The sequence below is a fragment of the Eulemur rufifrons genome, chromosome 7, assembly GCF_041146395.1.
Source record: "Eulemur rufifrons isolate Redbay chromosome 7, OSU_ERuf_1, whole genome shotgun sequence".
NCBI classification, from domain to species: domain Eukaryota; kingdom Metazoa; phylum Chordata; class Mammalia; order Primates; family Lemuridae; genus Eulemur; species Eulemur rufifrons.
In genome coordinates, this window is record NC_090989.1 from 46,885,757 (window position 1) to 46,911,016 (window position 25,260).

Below are 25,260 nucleotides of genomic sequence, written 5' to 3' on the forward strand. Positions count from 1 at the left end.
CTATGCCAGACAAATGTACCAATGTCCATATTTTTATCTCATCTGATAATCAGTGTGGGTTTCAGCAAATTTGTTTGCCTATTACCTTTTAGGGAAAAATGTGGTTTCTAAGAAAGGGGATCTCATAATTTTTTTTTAAGGTGCCTAACAAGTGTAGGCAAATCTCTAAGAAATAGACATAAGAATTCAAAACTTATCTGACTTAATTCTTTTAGCACAGCTAAAATTAAAAACAAAATAAAAAAAAAACCCAACAGTATCAAGTTGCGGCAAGGATGTGGAGCAACCTTCATACTTTGCTATAGAAATATGATATAGCCACTTGGCAAACCAGTTTGGCATTTCTTATAAAGTAAAACATATACTTAATATATGACAAAGAATCCCACTCCTAGGTATTTACCCAAGAAAAATAAATATATGTGCTCACACAAAGACCTGTAAGCAAATGTTTATAGCAGTTTTATTCACAATTGCCCCAAATAAGAAACAACCCATATGTCCATCAGTTGGTGAGTGGGTATAGATTATGGCACAGCCAGGTAATGGAATCCTACTGGTGAAGGGATTGACTACAAAGCACGATGGAATGTTCTAGGTCGATGGAAATGTTTCACATTTTGCTTAACACTGACAAAATGTAAAAATTTACTGGATTGAGGCCAGGTGCAGTGGTTCACACCTGTAATCCTAGCAATCTGGGAGGCCGAGGCAGGAGTATCGCTTGAGGCCAGGAGTTCAAAACCAGCCTGGGCAAGAGCGAGACCCCATCTCTATCAAAAAATTAGCTGGGCGTGGTGGTGCACATGGTGGCACACACCTGTAGTCCCAGATACTCAGGAGGCTGAGGCAGGAGGATCGCTTGAGCCCAGGAGTTTGAGGTTGCAGTGAGCTATGATGACACCGCTGCACTCTACCCAGGGCAACAGAGTGGGATCCTATCTCAAAAAAAAAAAAAAAAAATTTACTGGATTAGACGAAGCAACCAGGTAGACAAATGGGAAATAGAGAAGGTATCTTTAACAGTGCAATTAGAAAGAAAGATTTAAAAAGACATTTGTTGTTTATTCCCTAGCTTAAGCTACAACTACAGAAGAATATTTGTTAATTAACTGAAAGAAATGTTAAAATAAATCAGTTTAGCTGTAGAAGACAGCAGGGAGTAACAGGTAGCCCAAGAGAGGGGCACTCTAGAAAGTCAAACCTGCCTGAGATGTTGTTTGAGATCTTCTCTGAGAGAAACGAGGCAAGTTGTTTATAGACAGTCTAGGCAAAAGAGTTCTCCTGTTTGATAAGAAGTTAATCATTTTTAATATATTTACCTGAAGATTAATTAATAATTCCATATATTATAATAATAACAGTATAGGGAATTTTTAAAAGAACATTGTTATAATTCCCTTGTCTTATGAAAGTATTACAGAGTATTACAAAAGCTGTATTACAAAAGCTGAAAATGTTTACATTGGAATGTAGATAAAAAGCTCTTAATCTTTGGAAGATATCTTCTCATTTTCTTAAACTACAATTCAACTTTAAATAACAAAATTGAACCTGAAAGCAATAGGTCCCCACTTCTAATGAGTGAGTCCTAGGAGGATATAGATCACTTAGGAGGGAGCCCCTCTGTGATCTAGCTGCCTTGGGGGAGAAGGACTGGCGAGGACAAAGGGGTCCACTGTTTCCAAGGTCAGGAGGAGAAAAGGATGATGCAGTAATTGATCTCGTCACATTTGTGACTTTTCTAGTGGCACTCTGTCTGTGTGGCTGATGTTTTCAGACCTGACTCGATTTTTTTTTTGCCTTCTCTGACTTTTTTCTTTGTCAATGGCATCCTTCATAAATAGTGTCTGCTTCAAAAGCCTGAGTGTTTTGCTTGCTTGATTATGTGTGTTTATCGAGGGTGAAAAAAGGAGTGGTAAGAAATGAGCTGTTTTTACTGAGAAAACAGCTCTTCCCTGGCAACCATGATAAGACGCTCTGGGATAGTCAAGTCCAAAGTGCCTTGAATCTGAGCAAGAGACCACATGGGGCCTTGGATTCCCTGAATGATGATACACACTGTTAAAAAAGACTCAGGATCCAAACTGAGATTTGGTCTGGGAAGAGGAGCTAAGCAGGAAGACTTCTTGTCCCTTGTGACCTGTGTCATCCAAGTGACCCAGATCTTGACTGGCCAAGGGACTGGCCAATTGGATGGAAATTGTTTACCCAATTTTATGTTTTATTATATGCTTTATTAATAAGGTTTTAGTAACTGATGTTAAGGATCTGCGATTTTTCTTTGTAATCATTTTATAAGCAATGGTATTTTCGAAGAGAGCAAATATGTTCAGCTTAAAGCAATAATGACATCTGTTAATGAAGTTAAACTATAGGTAAAGTGTAGAGTTAGAGTGTCTTTAATGTTTTGAGAGAGCCCTAGTTTATAAACACACTGCCTGTGTCTTCAAAAATATATTCATGTTTACATTTACCATAGGTTCCAGTTTGGGGTTAGAGAAATTTGCTTACCCTCCACAGATAACACATATAAAGAAATTCCCTACATGAAGCTTATGTTTTTAAATAAAACACTTATGGAAATGCCATAAAAATTTGCAGAATGTCAGAGGAGGCCCTGTTCGAAGCCTTCCCAACTCTCACAAGCAAAACAAATCCTCTTTTTCTCTGTGCCCAATTCAGCTTTATTCATTCCTCAGTTATACCCTTGTATTATAGCATTGCATTATCCTGTTTAGTTTGTCTATGCTTTTTTTAGGATATAAATTCCACTGGGACAAGAAATGTTTTTCTTCTTTATTCTTCCTATTATAATGTTAGGTGCTGACAAAATGATTTTTTATACGAAATAAGAAATGTCACAATGCCTACCTTGGAGATGTAATGACACTAGAATGCCATGGCACAGACTTCGCCATGGGGTCAAAGCCGAGGCCAAAATGACACTAGAATGCCATGGCACAGACTTCGCCATGGGGCCAAAGCTGAGGCCAAGGAGCTGAGAGCCTGGCCTGATCCAAGTTTGTTTCAGGAGGCCCACTTGTTCCTCCAGGGAATACAGGGATGTAGGTCAGCTACAGGGTGGATTTTGGATCTGGCTTTCTTTAAGCTACCTTGGGCACAGGTCAACTCTCCCAAAGGATAGCAGGACCAATATAAAGCCACATGCCCTGGGCTTATGGCCAGTTCTGAGATGCCTCTGGAATGAAGGACAAGGACATGATCTTAAGCTGCTCTAAACTATCAAACATCTTCTATGTGTTTTCATTAAATGGATATTTATTCATGTATTTTTCCAATCACTCTTAATTAGCATTTGTGCCCAGTTTTTTGTGGTCCTGGAAAAAGTAACTGATCCAAAAATATTCCTCCAGAATTTATTTCAACCTGTCTTTTGTCCATAGACAAAACTACATTTCCAAAGCCATATGCCAATAAATAAGATTATCTATAGTTCTCATTCTGTTTTTACTCAACTTAAATAGTCCTTTAAGATTAAAAAAAAAGGCCGGGCACGGTGGCTCACGCCTGTAATCCTAGCACTCTGGGAGGCCGAGGCGGGTGGATCGCTCGAGGTCACGAGTTCGAGACCAGCCTGAGCAAGAGCGAGACCCCGTCTCTACTAAAAATAGAAAGACATTATATGGACAACTAAAAATCTATATAGAAAAAATTAGCCAGGCATAGTGGCACATGCCTGTAGTCCCAGCTACTCGGGAGGCTGAGGCAGTAGGATCGCTTAAGCCGAAGAGTCTGAGGTTACTGTGAGCTAAGCTGATGCCACGGCACTCACTCTAGCCCAGGCAACAAAGTGAGACTCTGTCTCAACAACAACAACAACAACAACAAAAAAAAAAGATTAAAAAAAAAAAAAGCAGCAAATACACTCCCTGTATTAGTTATCTATTGCTATATAATAAATTAACCCAAAGCTTAGTGGCCTACATAACAATAAGAATTCATTATACACACAGTTTGTGGATCAGTTACTTGGGAGCAGCTGGGCTTGGCAGTGCTGGCTTGGAATCTCTCATAAGGTTGCTGTTAAGATGTTGGCCAGGGTTGCAGTCATCTGAAGGCTTGACTGGGCTTGAAGGATATGACTCCAAGATAGTTCACTCCTATGGCTGGCAAGTTTGTGCTGGACATAGGCAGGAAGTCTCAGTCCCTCACCACGTGGACCTCTCCACAGGACTGCTTGGGTGTCTCATGACATGGCAGCTGGCTTTCTTCAGACTGGGTGATCCAAGAGAATGAGCAAGACATAAACTGCAATGTCCTTTATGACCTCGCCTCAGAAGTGACACATCTTTACTTCACTTCTTCTGTATACTAATGGGTACACAGGCCAGCCTTGATTCAGTGTGCAAGGGGACTATACAAGAGCACGAATAAAAGGAGGTGAGAAGAATTGAGGGTCAACTTGGATACTATACTTCCACACTTAAAATTTTTGCAACACATCAAAATCAATTACATAAAATAGACTGTGTGTTCACATCTTATGAAGTTTAAGGTTTTTTTTTTAAATTTCAGCATATTACAGGGGTACAAATGTTTAAGTTACATATATTGCCTTTGCCCTGCCCGAGTCAGAGCTATAAGCGTGTCCATCTCCCAGACAGTGCACACTGCACCCATTAGGTGTGAATATACCCATCCCCTCCTCTCCCCTCCCATCTGCCCGACACCCAATGAATGTTACTACTATATGTGCACTTAAGTGTTGATAAATTAAGAGTTTTCATGGGCCATCTCAAAGCCTTCTCTGCATGGCCTGTGCATAAAGCAGTAATTCTTCTACCCATTCGCTTGACCCATCCTAGCAAAAGGCATCTGTCCAGACAGTCCTTAACTTTTATTGGCTCTTAGACGTCTTTAAGAAGCTCAATATCCAAAGACCAACACTCCTGAAAAATGCACAGACCCACAAGCACACTACTTTACATACAACTTCAAGGGTTTTATGGATCCCCTGAGCTAAGAAAAGAAACCCTAACCTGCAAGCTACACACACAATGTTTTTAGCTGGCTGCCAAGTACAAATGTCATAGCTAATGCTCAACAACAGGCTGATGTCCAATGTTAGCTGAAGGGCTGGCTGAGTCTATGTAAGTCAGAATGACAGAAAACATTTACGTGAAGTACCGAATTCATCTTCAGTGTCACAATTGTATTTTTCTTCATAGACCTGGTTAAATAAACTGCTCATACTTTATGGTAGGTTTTCTTGAGTTTGGGTTGCACAACACATGCCACCAGCTAATATTAGGCAATAACTTTAACATATATACACAAGTAGCTCCCACTAATAGCTCATAATGTCACCAAAACCTTTCAGCTTCAGTTTTAAACATTACTCACCACCAAAGAAGGTTATGTTAAATGAATGCTGCCCAGAGCTCCAGCTAGCTATGGTATAAGACAGTTTCTAAGTATAAAAGGCAGCCAGCAAGTTCATCACAAGAACTAGGGGGTCTCACTGTCTCTAGCTAAACTTTTTCCTATAGACACGTATCACACATTAAACAACAGAAAGCACAGATTCTCCAAATTTATAGAACTATGGTAAGTTAGCCAAGTTCATATCAACCACTTTCTTCAAAGTGGTACCCCAGTGCTTAGTGCTGATTATATAAAAACATCAGCATTGCTTCCCAGTACAGAGTGTCTCATCAGCATCATCAGTGGTAACTGTTTAACACGCGGGCTACCAGGACAACTGAAGCAGAATCTGGGGTGAGTGCAGTGAGGGCAGGGGAGGCAGGACTCTGTGTACTTAACAGATTCACTAAGTCTCTGGTTTTCCAGGTGTGGTCCCAGGACCAGATGCACTCTTCATTATTAATATGGGTTCAGCTGAAAAAGTCTGAAAGTCAATACGAACTTGGAGAAATGCAAATTCTCTGAACCACCCACCTCAGATCTACTGAATCCAAAACTGTGGGGAAACGGAGCCCACTGTTCTGAGTTTTAACAAGCCCCCCGGGAGATCCTGATACTTGCTCAAGCTGGAGGACCACGGCGCTCAGTGATTCCTTGCTCCTCAGCATAGTGTGAGAATCATTATCTCCTCATTGGTTAAACAGCTGTATTTCAATAAAAACAAAAGTTATAAGATTTCATTTCTTATTCCCATCAAATTGTCTTCCACAACCAGGACTTGTGGATGTAGGATGCCAGTACCATAAAGGAGAAAGGGCAGGTGGGAGCGAGATTTTAGAGTCAGAGAAGATAAACAGAGGTAAATGTGTCTTCCCCGTTTTTTGAAAGAAAAAAGAAAAGAAAAGAAAAGAAAAGAAAAAGAAAAAGAAAAAGAAAAAAGAATCACTCTCACAAAATAGGAAAGTCTCTGGAAAGAGATATTCCAAAAAGGATCTTTACTCGGCTAATGCTTATGGTTTAATGTCTTTTAAATTATTTAATAATTTACAGGAAGTTTATTTAGTGTTAACATCTGTGGTCCCTTTGTGGCCTGTCAACCTCCAACCATATAAAGGAATGTTTGAATGGATGCTTCTGGGACACCACAAAAACCTTACAGATGACATTTGAGCTATGGGTTGTGACGACTTTGGAAAACACCACAGTAAATACTTGTTGTCTTAATTTTCTGACATAAGTGAAAACAGATGCTTGGATTGAATGGGCGGTTAAGAACAAGTGTTATATAATGCGATTCAGCTGACAAATTCAGGGGCTTATAGGACTAAATGCATGTTCCTTATAAACAGCTGAGAAAGGCACCTGAAAGGATTTGAAAAGGCAGTGACATGTTGATGAAAATTTGTGAAAATGGGATTTGTCAAGAATATGTGGAGAAGGAATTTTGACTAACCTATAGTATGAAGTATTGTTAATTCTCTAAGTGATTCAATTATATTTCTTAGGCATTTTGGTGATTCAGTTATAATATCAATATTAAAAATTTGAGTTGTTCACAAAACAGGATAATAAAAAAATTACTTGCTTTGGTGAAAGACTCTTTCATAAAGAATTTTGCAACTAGATTGATGTATATCAGCTCAAAATCATAAACCACAGTACTACCAATATGTTGATCAATCAAAAAAATCAATAGTGCATCACACTGAATTTTAGTTTCTAGGACTTTCATCTATTTCTTCTTTGGTTTTTATTTATATCACAAGGAGAACAAGCAAAACAATGCAGCATGGCACACACATGTGCAAGAAGGCACACACCTGGGATCTGAAAAGCTAATCTATGTATACATTTTTTCCACTTCCCATTTTTTCATTATTAATATAGGTTATGGTTAAAAATTCTAAAAGTCAATAGAATATATAAAGTTACTATGGCAGAGATGGTGAGGGTTTTCCAAGCACAAGAATTAGAACTTGAAAGACATGGAAGCAGGGAAGAGCAGGGCTGTAAACAGAGAGGAAAATTTGGCAGTCATCTGTTGAGTAAGAAAGAAAATGGTGAACCAGAGAAATGGAGATCAAACAGAGAGACTGGTATGTTAAAATGGTATTAAATGCCTGCAACCGTGATATAGTTGTCAATTAGAGGATCACATTTCCTAGGGATACTTTACACAGAAACCCGGTTTCATGGAAATGTCAGCTACAAGTCAAATAAAGAGAAACACGGGATTTGAACTTAAGATCTGACTCTTTGAGTTACCGGAAAACAGCAAAATTGTCTGCAAGTTCTTCAAAACATCAAACTCCAACAACTACAATGAGTCAAACATCCAGGAACAAATAGAAAACCAACCTTACAAAACAACACTATAATAGCTGGCTTTGATCATGCATATGTTGTTGCCATCCTGCAAGGGACATAGTGACTTATGCTGTCTATATTCAAAGCCATTTAAGAATGAACTGTGGTGTGAATATATAGTTATGGTTTGTCCAATCCGATATGCATGGAGCCTATCAGATGATTTGTAAATGTGTGCTTTTTGCAAGCTTACTGATACCAAGATAAATGAGCAAGAAATCATGATATTTTCCAACTAAGTAGAACACTTAGCATAACATAGAGACAACACTCCTGCCTTGAGAAAAATATAAAGTGTGCATTGTCTTCCAAAGGGATGATTCCTTCTGCAGCCAAACAGATGAAGTGTCAGCTGTGCGGCAAGAACGCGGGCCAAAGTGGACAGCAGGAGTGGTGAGGGTGGGAGCCAGCAGAATGTTCTGAGGACTCTTATGGGTGGTGAGAGGAGGGAGAAGAGGAGACGTGGGAGAAGGAGGGCAGAAAAAGTCCTATCAGGTGAGTGATCAGTCACCTGACCCAACCAACCCGGTACTTGAGAATCGACCAGAGAGACTGCAGGGAAGGCCAAGTCACACAGAACTGCATCCCAAGGAGAGGAGGGGGGAAAAAATGACCAAGGATCATGACTTGTGCTTCCAAATCTTTCACAGTGAAAGATAAATCTGCTCTGAGCAGGACCTCCCAAACCCCTGCAGGGAGAGAGGGACAAGGGAGCAGGAGTGGGATGCTGATGGCAACAGTCATGTTTAAAACATCCACAGCACCTCAGCATCTCTCCTCAGGTACTGTTCCACTGTGTGGCTGCCACACCGCAGGCCCAGACACACTGGACTTTGACACCCAGCAAGAGAGTATTCTTTACACTCAGCATCTTTTGGAGAAGTGTCCGGGCCACTGGAGTGTGGAAGAGATCTCCCTCTCGCTGCCACGGCAGGTAAAGAGTTTTCAAAAACATACCTGGTCTTCACATCTCCTTTTACTTAGGTTAGGAAAGCTACTATCAAAAACTCCATTAAAGTCACCCTGATAGTATTAGTGGAAGCTAAACAGAGGACTGATATTTTTATTATCCTTGTTTTTCAAAGGAAGAAATCTGATGTTCAGGAAGTTTAAGCAGCTTGCCCGGGCTCACGTGTACCGCTGCACTTCGCCCACCAGCACATACTGCTCATTCTCAATATTTATCTTTCCAGTTTATAATGAAACTACAGATTAGGGTAAACCTCAATGGGAGAGCATGCCCAGCATCATTTTCCTTTTAATTCTACCAAAAATATGAGCAGTTAGGGAAGAATTCCATGACAGCAGGATCATTAGGAGCGTTTGAAGAGGATGGGCCAGGAGAGGAAGGGAGGGCGGTTCTCCAGGTCACCCGATACTTTATTCCAAACTAACTGGCTAGAGATGCCTTAAGTCCCTCTGGGAAAGGGAAAGGAGAAGGAAACTGCCCTCCACCTCCTGCCGGCATATCTGGAACAGGACTGGATTCCAGTGCTCTCTGCCAGCGTGACTTTGGCAGCCACCCCAACCCCTCCTTAATGACAGAATCCGCTGCTCTCAGAGAAGGAAGGCCCGTTAGACCCTGCACACCCACACACACATGTGCACAGTGGCCTCTCAGCAGGACCCTTGGAAAACCAGAGTGTTTTCCTATCTGCTAATAGAATGGAAAAATCAAAGCATTGGATTTAAGGAGAAAGGAAACCTGAAACCACCTTGGCATCATGTCATAAGCAAAGCGCCACTGTTCGACATCCTAGCAAGAGTTCATTCACCATTCAGAGAGGAGGGAACCCTCATTTTATTGAAGACACAGTGAAATGCATTTCAAAGATGTTTCAGATGATAAGACATGCTATATGCTGAAAAATTATTCTTAACAGAAAACACAAAGATGAGCTGGAATGTATATGGTAATGTGCACAATTGAAGAAACCGTTTCCAAAGTTTCCAGAATTCACATAACCTGGGCTTTCTGGGTAGGAAAATTTATTACACATTTTCTTAACTCCTGTATTTCACACTGACTGGGATCATGAAGTGCTTTGTTTTTCTCAACATATTAAATGAATTATAGGAATTCATTTTTTTCTTCTTTATGTATGTCACTTAAAGCCAGTACATGGCAACATAGTGTGGTAGCTTAACTCCTAAAAATGTTGGTTGTTAAGTGAGGATAAAGAATTAAGACACCAATGGTTTCATATAAAAGAAAATTACTTTTGTGTGGCCAAATATTTTTAAATAGAACTGATTTCAAACTCCTTGGAGGCAAGAAATGTCTTACTCCTCTTTGTAATTCTAATATGATAATCTTAAAAAATATTAATTGAATGAGAAAATGTGTAAATGTAAGTCTAGTCTTGAAAAGCACAATCATAGCTTCTGATCAGATCTAGCTTCTGATATTTTATAAAGGTAGAGGGTAGCACTTATGTTCTAACACTAAAAACAAATGTTCATGTCAATCTTAAGCATTTTCTTTTTATGTAGCTTCAGAAGGTAGTCTGAAAACTTTTCCAAATATTGTTTTAAAATCCTGGAACGAAGCAGCAAAAAAAAAAAATTAAAATCACTTTTAAATTGATAGACATTAAATTTAGATATCAAAATAATTTATTTGCAACTTTTAAATTTCACTCTGTACTTGTCCAGAAAGATTTATCCAGCACTCACACATACAAATGTTCAAAAGTTGTAGATCAGTTCTCCACCCTTGCCATATTGGAATCACCTGAGGAGTTTTTTAAACTATCTTACCCTAGCCTTATTTACCATTGAGCCAGGGTCTTGCTTTGTTGTCTGGCTAGAGTGCAGTGGCATCATCATAGCTCACTGCAACCACAAACTCCTAGTTCAAGTGATCTTCCCTTCTCGGTCTCTGGAGTAGCTGGGACTACACAAGCGTACCACCATATCCTGCTAAATATTTTATTTTTTGTAGAAATGGGGTCTCACTATTGCCCAGGCTGGTCTTGAACTCCTGGACCCAAGTGACCCTCCCCAAGTGCTAAGATTACAGGCTTGAGCCACTGCGCCTGGCCCCTAGATCAATTTAAATCATAATTGAATAGGGAGGCAGAACATTGTCAGTATTTTTTAAAACTTTCAGTCATTCTCATATGCAGCCAGAATTAACACTATTGGGATAAATGTTATAGTATTTAAACTCATATGTAAACATATTAAAAGAAGAAAATACAGAAAAGTCAACCTTTCCTACCGTGTGCCTCCTGCACCTTGGGGACCATCCCAAGAAGAGACTGTAGGCTAGAGAAAAGACCTGAAGGGTATTCTAGTATAGAACATTCTATGAAGTTCTGGGTGTCATGTTTAGAATATTTTCTTTGTATAACCTAATTTCATTTTGTTTCCTGAGAGCATATGGAAGAATAGTTTTATTAACACTAAACAGGATCTGAGAAAAGCTCCTTTGGTTTTTCTAGTTGCCTCCATCACATCCACTATAAAAGTATATTTTCTTTCTCCAAATACAATTTAATTAGAACTTACAGTAACTCCTCCATTTACTCTATAAGCCACTGCCCTGATGTTTTGGGGGACTGTATTATCAAATTCCTAAGTGTCAACAGCTTAATATTTGCTCTTTTTTTCCTTATGTTTTCTCTTTTCCTTTGAGAGACGCTGGCATTAATGAAAGCAGTTTTTCTATTTGGGAGGAATTTGCTTTGTGTCTCCCTCTACATGGGATCAACACATTTCATGGACCACAGAGAAAATTAGCAAAGGAATCTAGACCTCAACTGGGCTCTTGTATATGGAAAACAAGGCCCGCATTGGGTGCTGAATATTTACCTTGGGACTCTTAAGATATTTATCTCAATTCTCAGGGATTTCTTAGAATTAACTTCAATCATGGAGGGAGACAAATTATCAGTTTGCCTACAAGCATCTGCCACAAAAAGCTGAATTCTGTGGGAAGCTGAAGGACTGTTGATGCTCAAATGAGTATATTCCCTGGAGTTAGATTTCCTGTGTTTATAGTTCCACTAGCACTTACTAGCTGTGTGACTTTAAGCAGCCATTGAGCATTTTGTGGTGGATAGACTCTAAGATACCTAAGGTGTGTAATCAACTTGTATGGTAGACCTGTGAGTTGCTTCTAACTAATAGAATATGGCAAAAGTGATGGGTTGTTACTTCTGGGACTAGGCTATGCAAGATTGTGATTTCCATCTTGTCTGCAGACTCTCTGGGGCTTATACACTTTGATGAAGCCAATGGCCATAATAAAAAGGCCCATGTGTCAAAGAACTGAGGTGACCTCAGTCATTCCTCTGGCTGAGGACCTCCTGTTAGCCACTGAGGAAATGAGGCCCTTTGACCAACAATCCTCAAGGTATTGAATTCTACCAATAACCACATGAGCTTGGAAGTGAGTCCTCCCCATTCAAACCTTCAGATGAGACCCCCTACTCTGGCCAATACCTTCATTGCAGCCTCATGAGAAATCTTGAAGGAGAGGAGAGCCTGGACAGTTAAGCCAGGCTCAGACTCCTAACCCACAGCAACTGTGAAATAGTAAATGTGTGTTATTTTAAGCTGATTAATTTTGTGGAAATATCTAATGCAGCAACACATAACATACATACTCTTTAAGGTTAGTTCCTCATTTGTGAAATGGAGATGATTATGTATATATATTTCACATTTATAAACACATCATCAAACACCATGCCTGATATGTAATAATATGGTTACATTTTTAAATATTACTTTGATAGAATAAAAGTATATAAACCATTTGTATTTTATGTTTAGCATATTCCTTCTTTAGCTGATACTATTTATTTTTACCTTTTTTTGGTTATACTAACAAATATATTTTTATTTTACTATTCTAATAATCTCTCACATTAGATTATCCTATTTATTTTTTAATTTTGTTTATTCCTAGATATCACTTTTATTAAGTTCACCTATTTACTTTCAATATTCTCTCGCTCTTTTATACCCACTTTTAAAAATTGCAATGAGGGAACAGGCAAAAGGAAATCATTCTAAGGATGGTGACACAGATAGAATGGTTGGTCACATCTCCTGAATGGCCCTCCCTTAGTTAGACACCTCACTTTTGTCTTAGACAAACCTTCTGTTAACTCACATTAACCTATAAAAATATTTTAACTGTCTTTGCCTATAATATTGATGAATTCTATTTGCAAGTGTTCCTCCCTGCCCCATTAACTTGAAGAAAGAGAGACTAAAATCCCTTAATGTTTAGTATCTCATAGCCCAATATAGTACTCTATAAAACTAAACTAGTGAATGTATAATTAACACAGGGAAACTATATTTGTAAACCTTGGATTCTAAATTTAGATTATTGTGGAAATTTGTTATGCAGCAACAGATCACTAACATGCTCTTTAAGCTTAGTTCCTCATTTGTGAAATGGAGAAAATAGTTCACAAATGTGAGGATAAAATGAAATAATGTATATAAGCACTTAGCATTAAACATCATACCTGATATATAGCAATATGGTTGCTATATTTTTAAGAATTATTAAGGATTAATAAGTATTGTTAATAATTATTATTAATCCTTAATATTCAGTAGAAAACACATCAATAAAACTGCCAAGAAACTTTAGAGCTGTAAAAGATTCTAAAATAATTCTCCTGTGGTTTTCAAACTTTTTTTCTAGCAGCAGAACCACTTTTTCTAATATACTCTTTAATACTATCCCAGCAACACATAAATATGTATTACTGATAAGCAGAACCCCACTCACTGGGCTTTGCACTCCCCACTATTATCCTCCCAACTTCCCAGCCCGCAGACAAAAGAGATCCTCCCACAAGTATCAACCACCTTTTGGAGAAATGGACGGAGTTTTTGGAGTGACACACACTTGTTTTGTCACAGTGTGGTTAGGAGGGTTCTGTGCAGAGTGAGAGCCAGCCCCTAGGTGAGTGGCTGGAAAGTTTACAGAGCAGATCTAAGAGTCTGCCTCTCCAAAGACAGCTCTCTATTTCCTCTTTGTAATCAATCTTGAGCAGTCTGGGAAGACAGAGACAAAGCACAGTGGCATCCTGAGTGATTTCTCAGTCTTGGCAACACTCACTGGGCTCTGGCCCAGCAGCTACCTTTGCTGGGAAGGCCCCTCACCTCTCGGCCACCCGCCTCCTTGCCCCAACGTGTGTTTGTACTCCAGACCTCTACGTGGGTGCCCCATTCTCTCGTAATTCTTGACACCTCTGGTCTGGATTGGATCCTTCTGGTTGTTCTCAAAACTCTTTGTGCTTCAACCAAATTTTAGGATGACCTCACTCTATTGTCATTATTTCTTTCCACCCATCTCCTCCATTAACTGTTCAGCTCCCTGCAGACAAGTGCCAAGCTTTGTCCTCCAAGCCTCAGTGCTCCGCATAAACGTGGAATATAATTTGTGACTTGAACAAATTCATGTATCTTTACATAGAGCAGGGAACTAATATTGCAAAATTGAAGGTATGGTCTTTTGCTGCTTGCTGGCTATGTGCCTTGGGGTAAATTATTTAAACACCCTGAGGCACAATTTTCTGCTCTGTAAAGTAGGAATAATAAGATACCTACTTTATAGACGCTACAGTTTGAATGTAGCCCTCTCCAAACTTCAGGTGCTGCCAATGTGATATTAGGAGGTGGAACCTTTAAAAGGTGTTAGGACATAAGGGCTCTTCCCCCATGAATGGGAGTAGGTGCCCTTACAGAAGGGGCTTGACAGAGGGAGTTGGCTCTCTCTTGGCCTTCTGCCTTCCACCGGGCAGTAAGAAGGCCCCCACCAGATGCTGGCACCTTGATCTTGGACTTCCCAGCCTCCAGAACTGTGAGAAATAAATGTCTGTTCTTTGTACATTACCCAGTCTTGGGTATTTTGTTATGGCAGCACAAAATGGACTGAGACGATAGGGGAGCTTCAAGAATTTAATTAGATTTTCTACATTAAAAGGTACGTAGCACTAAATTATCACATGTAGCATACGCTCAAATAATGTTATCTATGATAGCAATAATGGTAATCGTTCTTACTAACTATGATGGTTACTGTATGATTACCATCTGCCCTTGTGTCTTGTGTTCCTGGAGCCAGAGATTTCTATCCTGTCAGGCAAAGACACAAGGCAAAGAGCCAGCTGCCTCTTCCCTCTGCCATGTGCCGAGTCTCGCCCAGGATCCTCGTGTCCTCTGGCCACCTAGTTACACTTGGATACCCCTCTGCAGTTTTCCTCACACGTACCTCAGGAGGTATGATAGACCTGCCTAGCAATAGTAGCCTTCTGCCTTCAGGCTAATTACACTCTTCAGTACACGGGAGTTTTAGCGCAGAGGCGTGTCAAGGCCCTGATGTCCCATTAGAGGATTGTGCTGGCCCCCTTCATTACGTACTCTTCTCTGTGGTTTTTATTTCAGTCTGTTTGCCAGGGGGAAAAAAAAGCCTGTGGTGCCAAGAATAAATATTCTGAGAGGTAGCTAGAGCACAGGGGCTTCCAAAGGTATAAAACAATGTGATGATTCTTCTCTAGCGCCTGTGTGTTACGGTCTAATTCTCCTCCTGAAAAAGAAGTTTAATGGGATCTCACCTGCAGGGTCCATGAGGTCTTGCCAATCGCCATGGAAAAGCTGATCCTAAGGCAAAGGTGCAGCTTTCCATGGAGTACCGTTTGGCCATGTGGGCAGACAATGGTCGGGCTAGAGTGCAGTAGAGCCCTTCCTTCGTTGTCACCTAGAACCACACTTCATTCCCGTATCCCACCTTTCCACCAAGAACATGCCACCTCATTTGCTACCCTACAAGAGATTTCTCTGTTTGAACACAAGACCGTATGCTATTTGGTGTGCATGTTTTTTTCAATATTGATCCCATTTTCTATGATACAATAAACATTCATTGAATACCTGTTATGTGTCAGACTCATTACCGAAAGTTTTGCATCTCTTATCTCATTTAATCATAAAATACTACAAGACCGTTATCACTAGTCCCATTTTACAGATGAGGAAACTGAGGCTTAACAAAGGTAAATAACTTGTCAAAAAATATAGTCATTAAGTGGTAGAAAGGAGAACAAGTCCATTAATAGTGTCTAACTTCAAGGTTTTAAAGAGCAAGAATTTTCTAGTAACTTATTTTTAATAACAAGGTACCTGGCTAGGTATGCAAATAGGCATATGACATGTAACAACTGATTTCCTATAAGTAATCAAATATATATGTATATATATCATATGTATATAAAATGTGGATATGTTCTTAAGAAAATATAAAAATTAAGACGATGTTTAAGAACTTTACAAGAAGCTATTTTATTTGAGGGATGGGCGGTGTTCACATGTGCACTGCAGAACATGATTCCTAAGGTGTGGGTCAGGGGGTCGGCCTACCTGGCAGTAACCAGGATAGAACATGGATTTTGAATCAGAAGCTCCATATCAAGTCCTGGCTCTGCCATTAACATGGGAAAGTTACTAAATCTTCCCTGCCCTTGGGTTTCTTCATTTGTAAAATAAATAGTTTATCTAGTTCAGTGGTTTCTAAATATTGGCCTGTGATAAAGTTTTCATCAGTCTGTGGTGAAATGAGAAAAATAAGCACAATGGACTTATTCATGAAGTTAAATTCATTTATTTTATATCTATTAAAATGGCTTGCTTTTATGAACAATGAGGATCCCCCCAACTCTGAGCATCTCATATAGCAAAATTCAAGTATGTTCTCTACAATGGAACCCTGATATTAAAATATGTATGCATTTTTACTGGTCCATAAATCCAAAGGTCTAGATTAGACTACGTAATCATAAATGTCCTTTCTGGCTCCAAAATTCCAATCTCTTCTTAAATCACAAATAGTATTTAACTAACTCTAAAGCAGGAAAGAAGAAGAAAAGAAAAAACCTTTTATCCCTTTTTTTCTTTTTTAGCCCATCATTTCCTCAAATGTGACAGATAAGCCCCTGGTAAGGTATTATAGCTGTTCTACTAAAAAGAGGATACTTTGTTAAATGAATTAGAGAAACAATGGGTTAAAAAAGTTGGACAGGTTTCTTCCCTGAGCACTTGTGAAATGCTAACATCTATTGTAACTCCCCTCAAAAAGACAAAGCAGCAAAGGCTCCCCAAGTTACTGACAGGAAGCAGCTGCCTTTCCTCCCTACCCCCACCCACTGTAGGACAGTGCACCCATGCCTGGAACACAGTTTGAGAAAGGTGACTTTAGCAACAAGAAAGTTCCTCAATAGATTCCATAATAAAAAAACAGCATTAAAATCAAGGGAGTTTACCATTTATTTTATAGTTATAATTTAATGGGTTTTATTTTCAAATTACCACAACCATGAATGTTTTTTAAATTTACAAAAGAAACCTGCATGAAAACACTTCAGATTAATGTGCAATGCACTGGACAAAAGTTTTGTGGCCATTTTTTACAACTATGTGAGGTTTTTTTTTTCTTTGCCATTACAAATAAAGGAAAATTATGTCAAGAGATTTGTATCCAATGATTGCAACACGATAATTAAAGCACTTGGAATTTGCAGAAGTTTGCAGTAACAAAATTAAGGCTATCATCTCTACACAGTGAATATAAAGTAACATAAGGCCATCTGTAGGCACTGACCCTGAGAAAAAAACCCAGAATCTTCTCAAATGGTGTATCATAATTAAATATTTCATCAGTAGGAACAATTAATTCTGAATGTTTGTGGCTCATAATTGATTTATTTAAATCTCAGATTTACTGTGATCAAACAACAAAATCCTTGGTAGAAGAAAAAAAATCTAATAGTGCTGTTTTTATTTTTTTTCGCATAATTATTCAATCAGAGTTGAGAAAGTTTACTTAGTATTTTTTATTGCTTTTCATATCATGTGAAATATTAACTAGCAAAATGTCTCAGCCTTCACATTCTGGATTCAAGTTTCACTTTACCCACTGAGGAAAGAACAGTTTTTACTTGGGTCAAGATGATCCTAGACCAAATTATTCAGAAAGAGGACCTAAGAATGATATTTTGGATATTCTGACACTAACAACCTTTCTTTCAGACTCTAGGCAGACCAGGTTTTTGACAAGCATGTGGCTCAGCGCTATCTCCAATATTTTCCATCATAACTGTACGGTAAATTCCAGCCTGTTTTTCATAATCCTGCTGACTACAGCAGTCTGCAACCATAAAAAGCCTTCCCAGACCTAGAGTTGGCTTAGAAAAGTGCCTCTGCAAAGGAACAAAAGTACATGCAACATTTATGTTCAAAGACGGAAGACAGGGGCAGGAGCCTCTTGTTTGGGCTCCAGTAGGCTCAAAGGTTTTTTTATTTTTTTTTTTTTTCAGGGTCTAAATTTAGAAATTTTAATTTTCTTTTGATAACATTTGTAAACAAAATACCAACACTAAAATGAGAACAATTTAGCCAGGAAAAGGGGGAGTGTCTTGTCCAGCAGATCAAACCCTCTTCCAAACTCCATTGGAAGGAAGTGTCTACGAGTTAGCACATGACTGCACTTTGGGCTGACCCGCCTAGACTCCCTCAGCCTCACAGCTAACAGGTACGTCTGAGGTTTACACCAAAACTTCAAGGCTTCAGAATTAGCTTCTTTTGAACTTTAAGCTAGTACTGGGAGGGTGATAAAAACACCAAACAACTCTTTTTGACAGACTACAATAACTATTTATATATTATGATTCAATATACAAAAACTATACTTTGAAACTATACCATTCAAGTTTCTGTGAACATCTGCTTAACTTACTAAGAAGTTGGTTGTCATTTTTGCAATCAAGAGCTGCAGCTGAAAAGCAAATAACAGAGAAGGGGAAATAAAAGTTTAAGCGACCCCTTCACACATTTAAACTTTGACTTTCTGTAGAATAACTCTATTCCCCCCATATGGTAAAACAGATCATATTTAATATCAACATTTAAAAACGAGTATATCTTAAAATTATTTTTAAAACATAAAACATCAGGGCTACTTGCCTTTTGGCAATTTCTGTGCATTTCCCAGGACTAGTGCAATACTTCCACAGAGAAGTAGACACCCCAGGCTGGAGAGCATGTTGCATTTGCCACCTCGCACGGGGAATGATACTGGTGGGTGCCTCGCAGCCCTGGAGCTGCATTTAAGTGGACTGTCTCCCAGTGACAGAGGCGGGCGCTGCGCTTAGCTGTGCTGTGGGCTTACTCACAGGGGGTGGAGACAAGATGACATCACACCCTTTCCCACACACACCAAGGGGAAAAAAAAGCACAAGAGCAAAAACATATCATCACATTTCCCTCTGCTAGGTTGTAACTGTCTGTCTCTTCCCTTCCCTCTGTGATTTAAACATTGAAATTATGGCCAATCTATATTTGTGAAAGAAAAAGCATTTAGGCAAGTTTGAAACATTTGATGAACTACTTTAAGGAATCTAGAAAAGACATACTTAAAACTATCAAAATGTTAAAAATATAAAATAAAACCTTATTAGGAAGGAAACTGTTTTTAATTATCCAGTTCTTTGAAATGGGAGTAAACCCAATTTTTTTAAATTGAAGGAAACAAACACATAAAAATACACTTTGAGCCATTCTGCAGTTCTAATATTATGAGAAACATTTACGAGTAATTCCTTGGCTACGCAGCTATATGCTGTGTAGGATACATATGTGTATATGGGTATGTACATGTATGCACATTCAGAAATATGCATATATCTATTCTATGGATGTAGGTGTAGAAAAACGGAGAGAACACTATTACTATTTGATCCGTGGCTCTGGGTTCTTTAACTACTTTATTGCATTTTAATCCCCACAGTGGTTGTATAGGAAATATGGTGATATCCTCATTTTACCAGCGAGAAAAACCAGTGAAGGGCTCAGACAGGTTAAATGTTCTGACTAAGTTGGTATATTCTAATGGTTAATAATTTGGATGAGCTTTGGAATAGAACTGACCAGGGTTTAAATTAGGATGCCACTTATTAGTGAGATGTCCTTGGACAAACTTCATCTATATGTTATCAATATTGACATTTAAGTACTTACCCCATGCCAGGCACTGATCTAATCAATTTACACATACTGAGACATTTATTCTTCAAAACAAGCAATGAGGCAGGCATTGCTAGCATCTCCATTTTACAGATAGGGAAACTGGACACAGAGAGGTAAAGCGAAGACCCAAGGTCACAGGGCTGATATTTTAAGCAAGCCATTTAACCACAATGGTTCCACTCTTAATTATTAAACTCTAAATTCTAAAGCAGAGATGACAGTACCAATTTCATCAGTTTGCTGGCAGGAGTTTTAGAAAGTACCTACCATAGTGCCTGAAACACAGGAAGCATTTACTAAATGGCAGTCGCTACAAACAATAATGACAATAATAATAATATCATCCCCAACTAAGTAGAACTATAATTCTAACCTGAGTGTATTTATCTCTAAAGTCCACATGTGCGCCCTCTGTCTCCTATATCACGTTGCTCAAAATGTATAGGCACATTGCTGGAATGGCTGTGTTAATAAAGTACTTTAAATATTGTTTGTCTATTTATACCAACTCTTTGAAAATAGATTCTTTCATTGGGGTGCTGTAGCTGAACCAAAAACAGTAAAAGAGAAATGTAATAAGAATGCTAGCCACATGAAATTCTAGTTAGAAAACTTACCAAAAGAAAAAAAAAATTGAAGAGACAGCCCCATCTTCCAAATAAAGCATGAGAAGTCACATTGTTAAAGTCATTTAGAGCCTGCTTGGTCTAAGCTCCCACCATCGGAATGCGCTGGCACTGGCTATGGGAGGGACTGGGTTATTTAACAGGTCTTTTTCATCTCTGATTTTTCACTTGAATAGGCAGCTCCCTCAATCCCGAGTGATGACATTTATCCAGCTGGCACTGCCGGTTCTGCCTCTATATGCCATTGCCATCACATTAAGCCAGTGAGGCCACTGTGTTAGTAGGAAATGACAGGTTTTCTGAGGGGAACAAACCTAGCAGAAATATCAAAAAGGAGGCTGGTTCTTCAAAACAGTATGAGGGGCTGGTGCAAGAGTTAGGTAATGGAATTCAGGAATCAGCCTGTGCTTGGCCAGCAAGCAAAATCCAATTTGCATTAGCAGTTGTTATTTGCAATTTGGAACTGACTGGAGGCTAATTAAATAAAGGTCAATCTCTGATTATTTTGTCAGAAAAAGATGCTTGCATTACTTTAGCTAGTATGACAAACGAGAGCACTCAGCGAAGATGGCGAAAGTATTAGAGTTCTCCCCACACCAGGGAGGAAGAGTTATGGCCTAAGGAAAGGGACCATGTCTCTTTTGCTTGTCACTCTCCCTAGTGCCTAGAATATAAGAATGCAACAAGTATATGATGAATAAGTGTCAAATGAAACACAATTCATCAATTCCTCCAAATAGTCTAAAGGTTAGTTCTGGATTATACCAGAGAACGCTTGAGTATGACCCACAATAAACAGTTATTAAGAAACAATTCTCCAAGGGTCTCTATGTTTCTGCATGTCTTATGTGCAAGGCTCTAATTCCCTAAACTCCAGACTATCTTTTTAAAAATATTTGTATAGCAAGCAGCCCTAGAAGATAGAAGTTTATTTGTTCTCCCTAATAATAAAAGTAATGTCTCCCTCTGAGGCAAAGGGAATGCATGAATCTTTTATAATAGGAAGTGATCAAGTCCCCTAAATTTGTCATTCCTCTCCTGTAATACAACACATGGCATGGGCAGGTATCACCTGTACCTTTTTGTGTTGTGCTGTGAGAACTGGAGCTTCTTGGACTGGTACAAACGCTGATATTCAGGCTACTGCTATTTCTGTGAGTAAAAAACCATCCTTTGTCTTTGACCCAGGAGTTTTGTGTCGCCTGCCAACGTCCATTAACCATGCATGTTATCTTGCACATAGGGTAAAATTACAGACCTTTCACAGTTCTTGACAATAGTATTGGCCCACTGTAAAATATTTTATTACATCATGTTCTAATGCATTTGCTATAATACCTACATTGAGGTCCACTGTAAGAATCAGTCAAGAAACCCTTTATTGTGCATAGCAAGAGTCCTGCTAGACATTTCTAACTAAATTATATAGTATCTTCTTAAAAAAAAAACTTGGAGAAAACCTCTGTTTTCTGTGCCAAGAAAAAGTTGTGACTTTTTTCTGAGCCTCTTTATTTATTTTGTGACATTGTAACCAGGTTTCTATTTCTGTGTTGACGGCTAGAAAACCAGAGCCAAATGCACTCCCCACGCATGCTAAGTGTATAGGTCTTTGTGATGTGCATTTTTTGACATCATTCTTGGCTTTATTTTTCATACCCGCCCTTATTTCTTGCTTATTTTACTTGGAGCCCTAATTTATGTTATTTTGTAAGTTGCCTTAATTTGTTTCTGGAATAAGGTGAGGTAAAACAAACAAACCCCACACACAGAAGTTGTGTCAAAAACATGTGTCAAAATATGTGAAGTGAGGCCGGGCACGGTGGCTCACGCCTGTAATCCTAGCACTCTGGGAGGCCGAGGTGGGTGGATCGTTTGAGCTCAGGAGTTCAAGACCAGCCCGAGCAAGAGCAAGACCCCGTCTCTACTAAAAAAATAGAAAGAAATTATATGGACAACTAAAAATATATATAGAAAAATTAGCTGGGCATGGTGGCACATGCCTGTAGTCCCAGCTACTCGGGAGGCTGAGGCAGGAGAATTGCTTGAGCCCAGGAGTTTGAGGTTGCTGTGAGCTAGGCTGACGCCACGGCACTCTAGCCTGGGCAACAGAGTGAGACTCTGTCTCAAAAAAAAAAAAAAAAAAAAATATGTGAAGTGGGAATCTGGGAATCTGTTCTCTGCTTTCCTTCTCTGCACAACAGTAGACCCTGATGGAATTTTGGTTCAGTGATTGCATGACATCATTTCTTTATATCCATTTTCTCCTTGGGAAAGTAGGTGAAATCTATAAGATTAGAAGACATCTAGAACACTGCTCTAAGGGTCATATTTTTTAGTCATTTCATATGTGATTTTTTAAGGGTACAACATTAATTCCATTATTTCAAATGAGACTTCCATTAAAACTCAAAATCTCTCAAATCTTGGAAGTAAATTCTGTGCAGTCATTTTACCTATCAGCTCACATTTTTCAATCTCTCATATGTAAGGTACCATGCTAAGATTTTTTTTCTACACGCTTATATGTATGCAATTAAAAATATTCAAAGGCATGCTGTGGTTTTTAGGGGATGCTATTAATAGTAAAATAATTTTTAATATAACTCATTAGAAATGAGAAACCCACTGTTCCACGTTTTCAGGCCAAATCTTGTTTCTATAGTTACAGTCCTCAACTAGAGCCATGATCCAACCGGATAAGTACCCTTCTCCAGTGGGGATACATTTGGCCAGGGCACAAAGTTCTCTTCCACGATACTTTTATATTAATAGCATAGGCAAGTCTGCTCCTTAAATGCCTGATGTTTGCAGGTCATTCTTCAGTCTATCTAAAGGCATCTTGACCTCCAGATTTTTTGGCTTTATAACACCTTTGTGCTTATAAAAAGTGTAAAAATCCTTTCTATTAGTCTAGACACAAGCTTCTTTACAACCTAAGCTGTGAAGTTTGCCTTCCTTGTTTTGTCTACATTTTGCTTTCTTCATGGAGGAGCTGAGTACCTAGCTGAACTTGTACAAGTGGAGGGAATATTTCTTACCTAGGCTTCAAATGATGTAAAAATGGATGGAGTCAAGAGCTGAGTGGGAAATATAAGTTAGTCAACCAGAGAAGGGCCTCTGAACAGGAGAATGTGTCAGAGAAGGACCTTGAAAGATAGACGACAGCATCAGGGAGTCTGAGGGCATGAGGAATGCAAGTAGGCAGCAGCAGGCTGGGCATGTAGGAGGATGGTGGTCCTGGGAACAGCCCCTGGAAGAAGTGTTTGCCGGCAGACTGACTGTTACACATTACTACTGTGGTGTGTGGGGGCTTGGGGTGGGGGGCGGCTGATGCATTTAAAGGCTGAGATGGAATAGCCATGATCATGCCCTTCCAAACTACAGAGCCAAGTGTGACAACCAGGACTCCAAGCAGAGTTCTAGGAATGGAAGGACCTCTTTCAAGCAAAAGTGAGGGAATGTCTTCCTGATAAGATAGGCATCTTGGGCCCTTTTGGCTATAGTTACCCACTGAAATAAGTACGGAATGGGATTCCAAAGGGAAAGACACATTCTAAATCCAGTTGAAAAATATACCCTGATACAAGGGGGAAAGATGTAGTAAATGGGTCTAAACTGAGAAGAATAAATAATCCTTAGAAAGTGACAGTTTACAATAGTTGAATAATTTGAAAATTTTAAGGAAGAACCACTGACAAGAACAAAAGTGCAGAAAATTTTAATTTGTAATGTTCTGTGTTTTGACCTTGTGATGCTCTACTTTCTATTATAATCTCTGTCTCTACTACAGCTTAAAAATAATTGTGTTTTGAAGATAAGGAAGAAATAATAATTTGATATAATTAAATGCTTTAAAGATAATGCAAAACTGAGGTTGAGAATTATGTTGTGTAATAATGCCTCTACTGGAAGAATAAGCAGAAATGAGAAAATGAAAAGAAAATATTTTCTTGATTAACACTTGTTCTGTCCAATATAATAGCCATTAGCCACTTGTGGCTATTTAAATTTAAATGAATTAAAATTAAAAATATAGTTCTTCAATCACAGTAGCCACATTTCAAGTGCTCAATAGTCATATGCAGTGAGTGGCTACCATATTGGAGAGCACAGATGTAAAACGTTTCCATTATTTCAGTTTTGTTGTACAGTGTTGATTTTGATCTTGACCGTGCCAATTAACATCAAGCTCCACTAATGGAGAGTGACCAATATTGATATTTTGAATGATGATTTGATTAATGAATGGAAAATTGAATACATGAATTACCCTCTTTTGGCTCATTCACTCCTTTCAAAATAAATGTTATTATATTTCTTGGTTAAACTTCAATAGATATAGGAAGTTCTCAAATTGAAAAAATAATGAAGGAGAATAAAGGAATTTCACCTATAAATTTCCAGCTCATGAAGTGTCAGGCAGCCATCATTAGGAAAGGCATCTAAGGTTGCTGGCAGGATATATCAAAGTGGCCCGGCCATTGTCAGTTACCAGCTGAACAGCAATTCTCTCCGTCCTTCCTCCTCTCTGAGATAATTTGCCTCCCAAGGCAGAGGATACATTGAGAAGACCATGTGACTCAGGTCTACCCATGAAATTTAAGGGGAATTTGCTGACATGCTTCTAGCAAAGATTTATTTCTCTGATGAAAAAGAAACTTATAAGAAGATAGCACCTTCCCACCCCCTTTTCCTGCTTTCAATATTATTGTATGAGTAAGGAATGCTTAGAGGTATGGTAGCCATCTTGTGGCCATGAGCGAAAGAACTCCAAAACAGCAAAAAAAGTTCACCCAGGGCCTTTACACTGCTGACTCTAAGCACAACC

General features: G+C 38.9%; 1 protein-coding gene across 1 annotated transcript in view; it reads right to left on the reverse strand.

The window, feature by feature from the left end:
• ABI3BP (ABI family member 3 binding protein) overlaps positions 1–18,838 on the reverse strand; it is a 219,026-nt gene extending 200,188 nt beyond the window's left edge. Inside the window, exon 1 of the mRNA XM_069472549.1 lies at positions 18,745–18,838. Coding sequence (XP_069328650.1) covers positions 18,745–18,823 — 79 coding nt within the window. The 5' untranslated portion in view covers positions 18,824–18,838. The remainder of the gene's footprint in view (positions 1–18,744) is intronic.
• Positions 18,839–25,260: the final 6,422 nt, after the last annotated feature.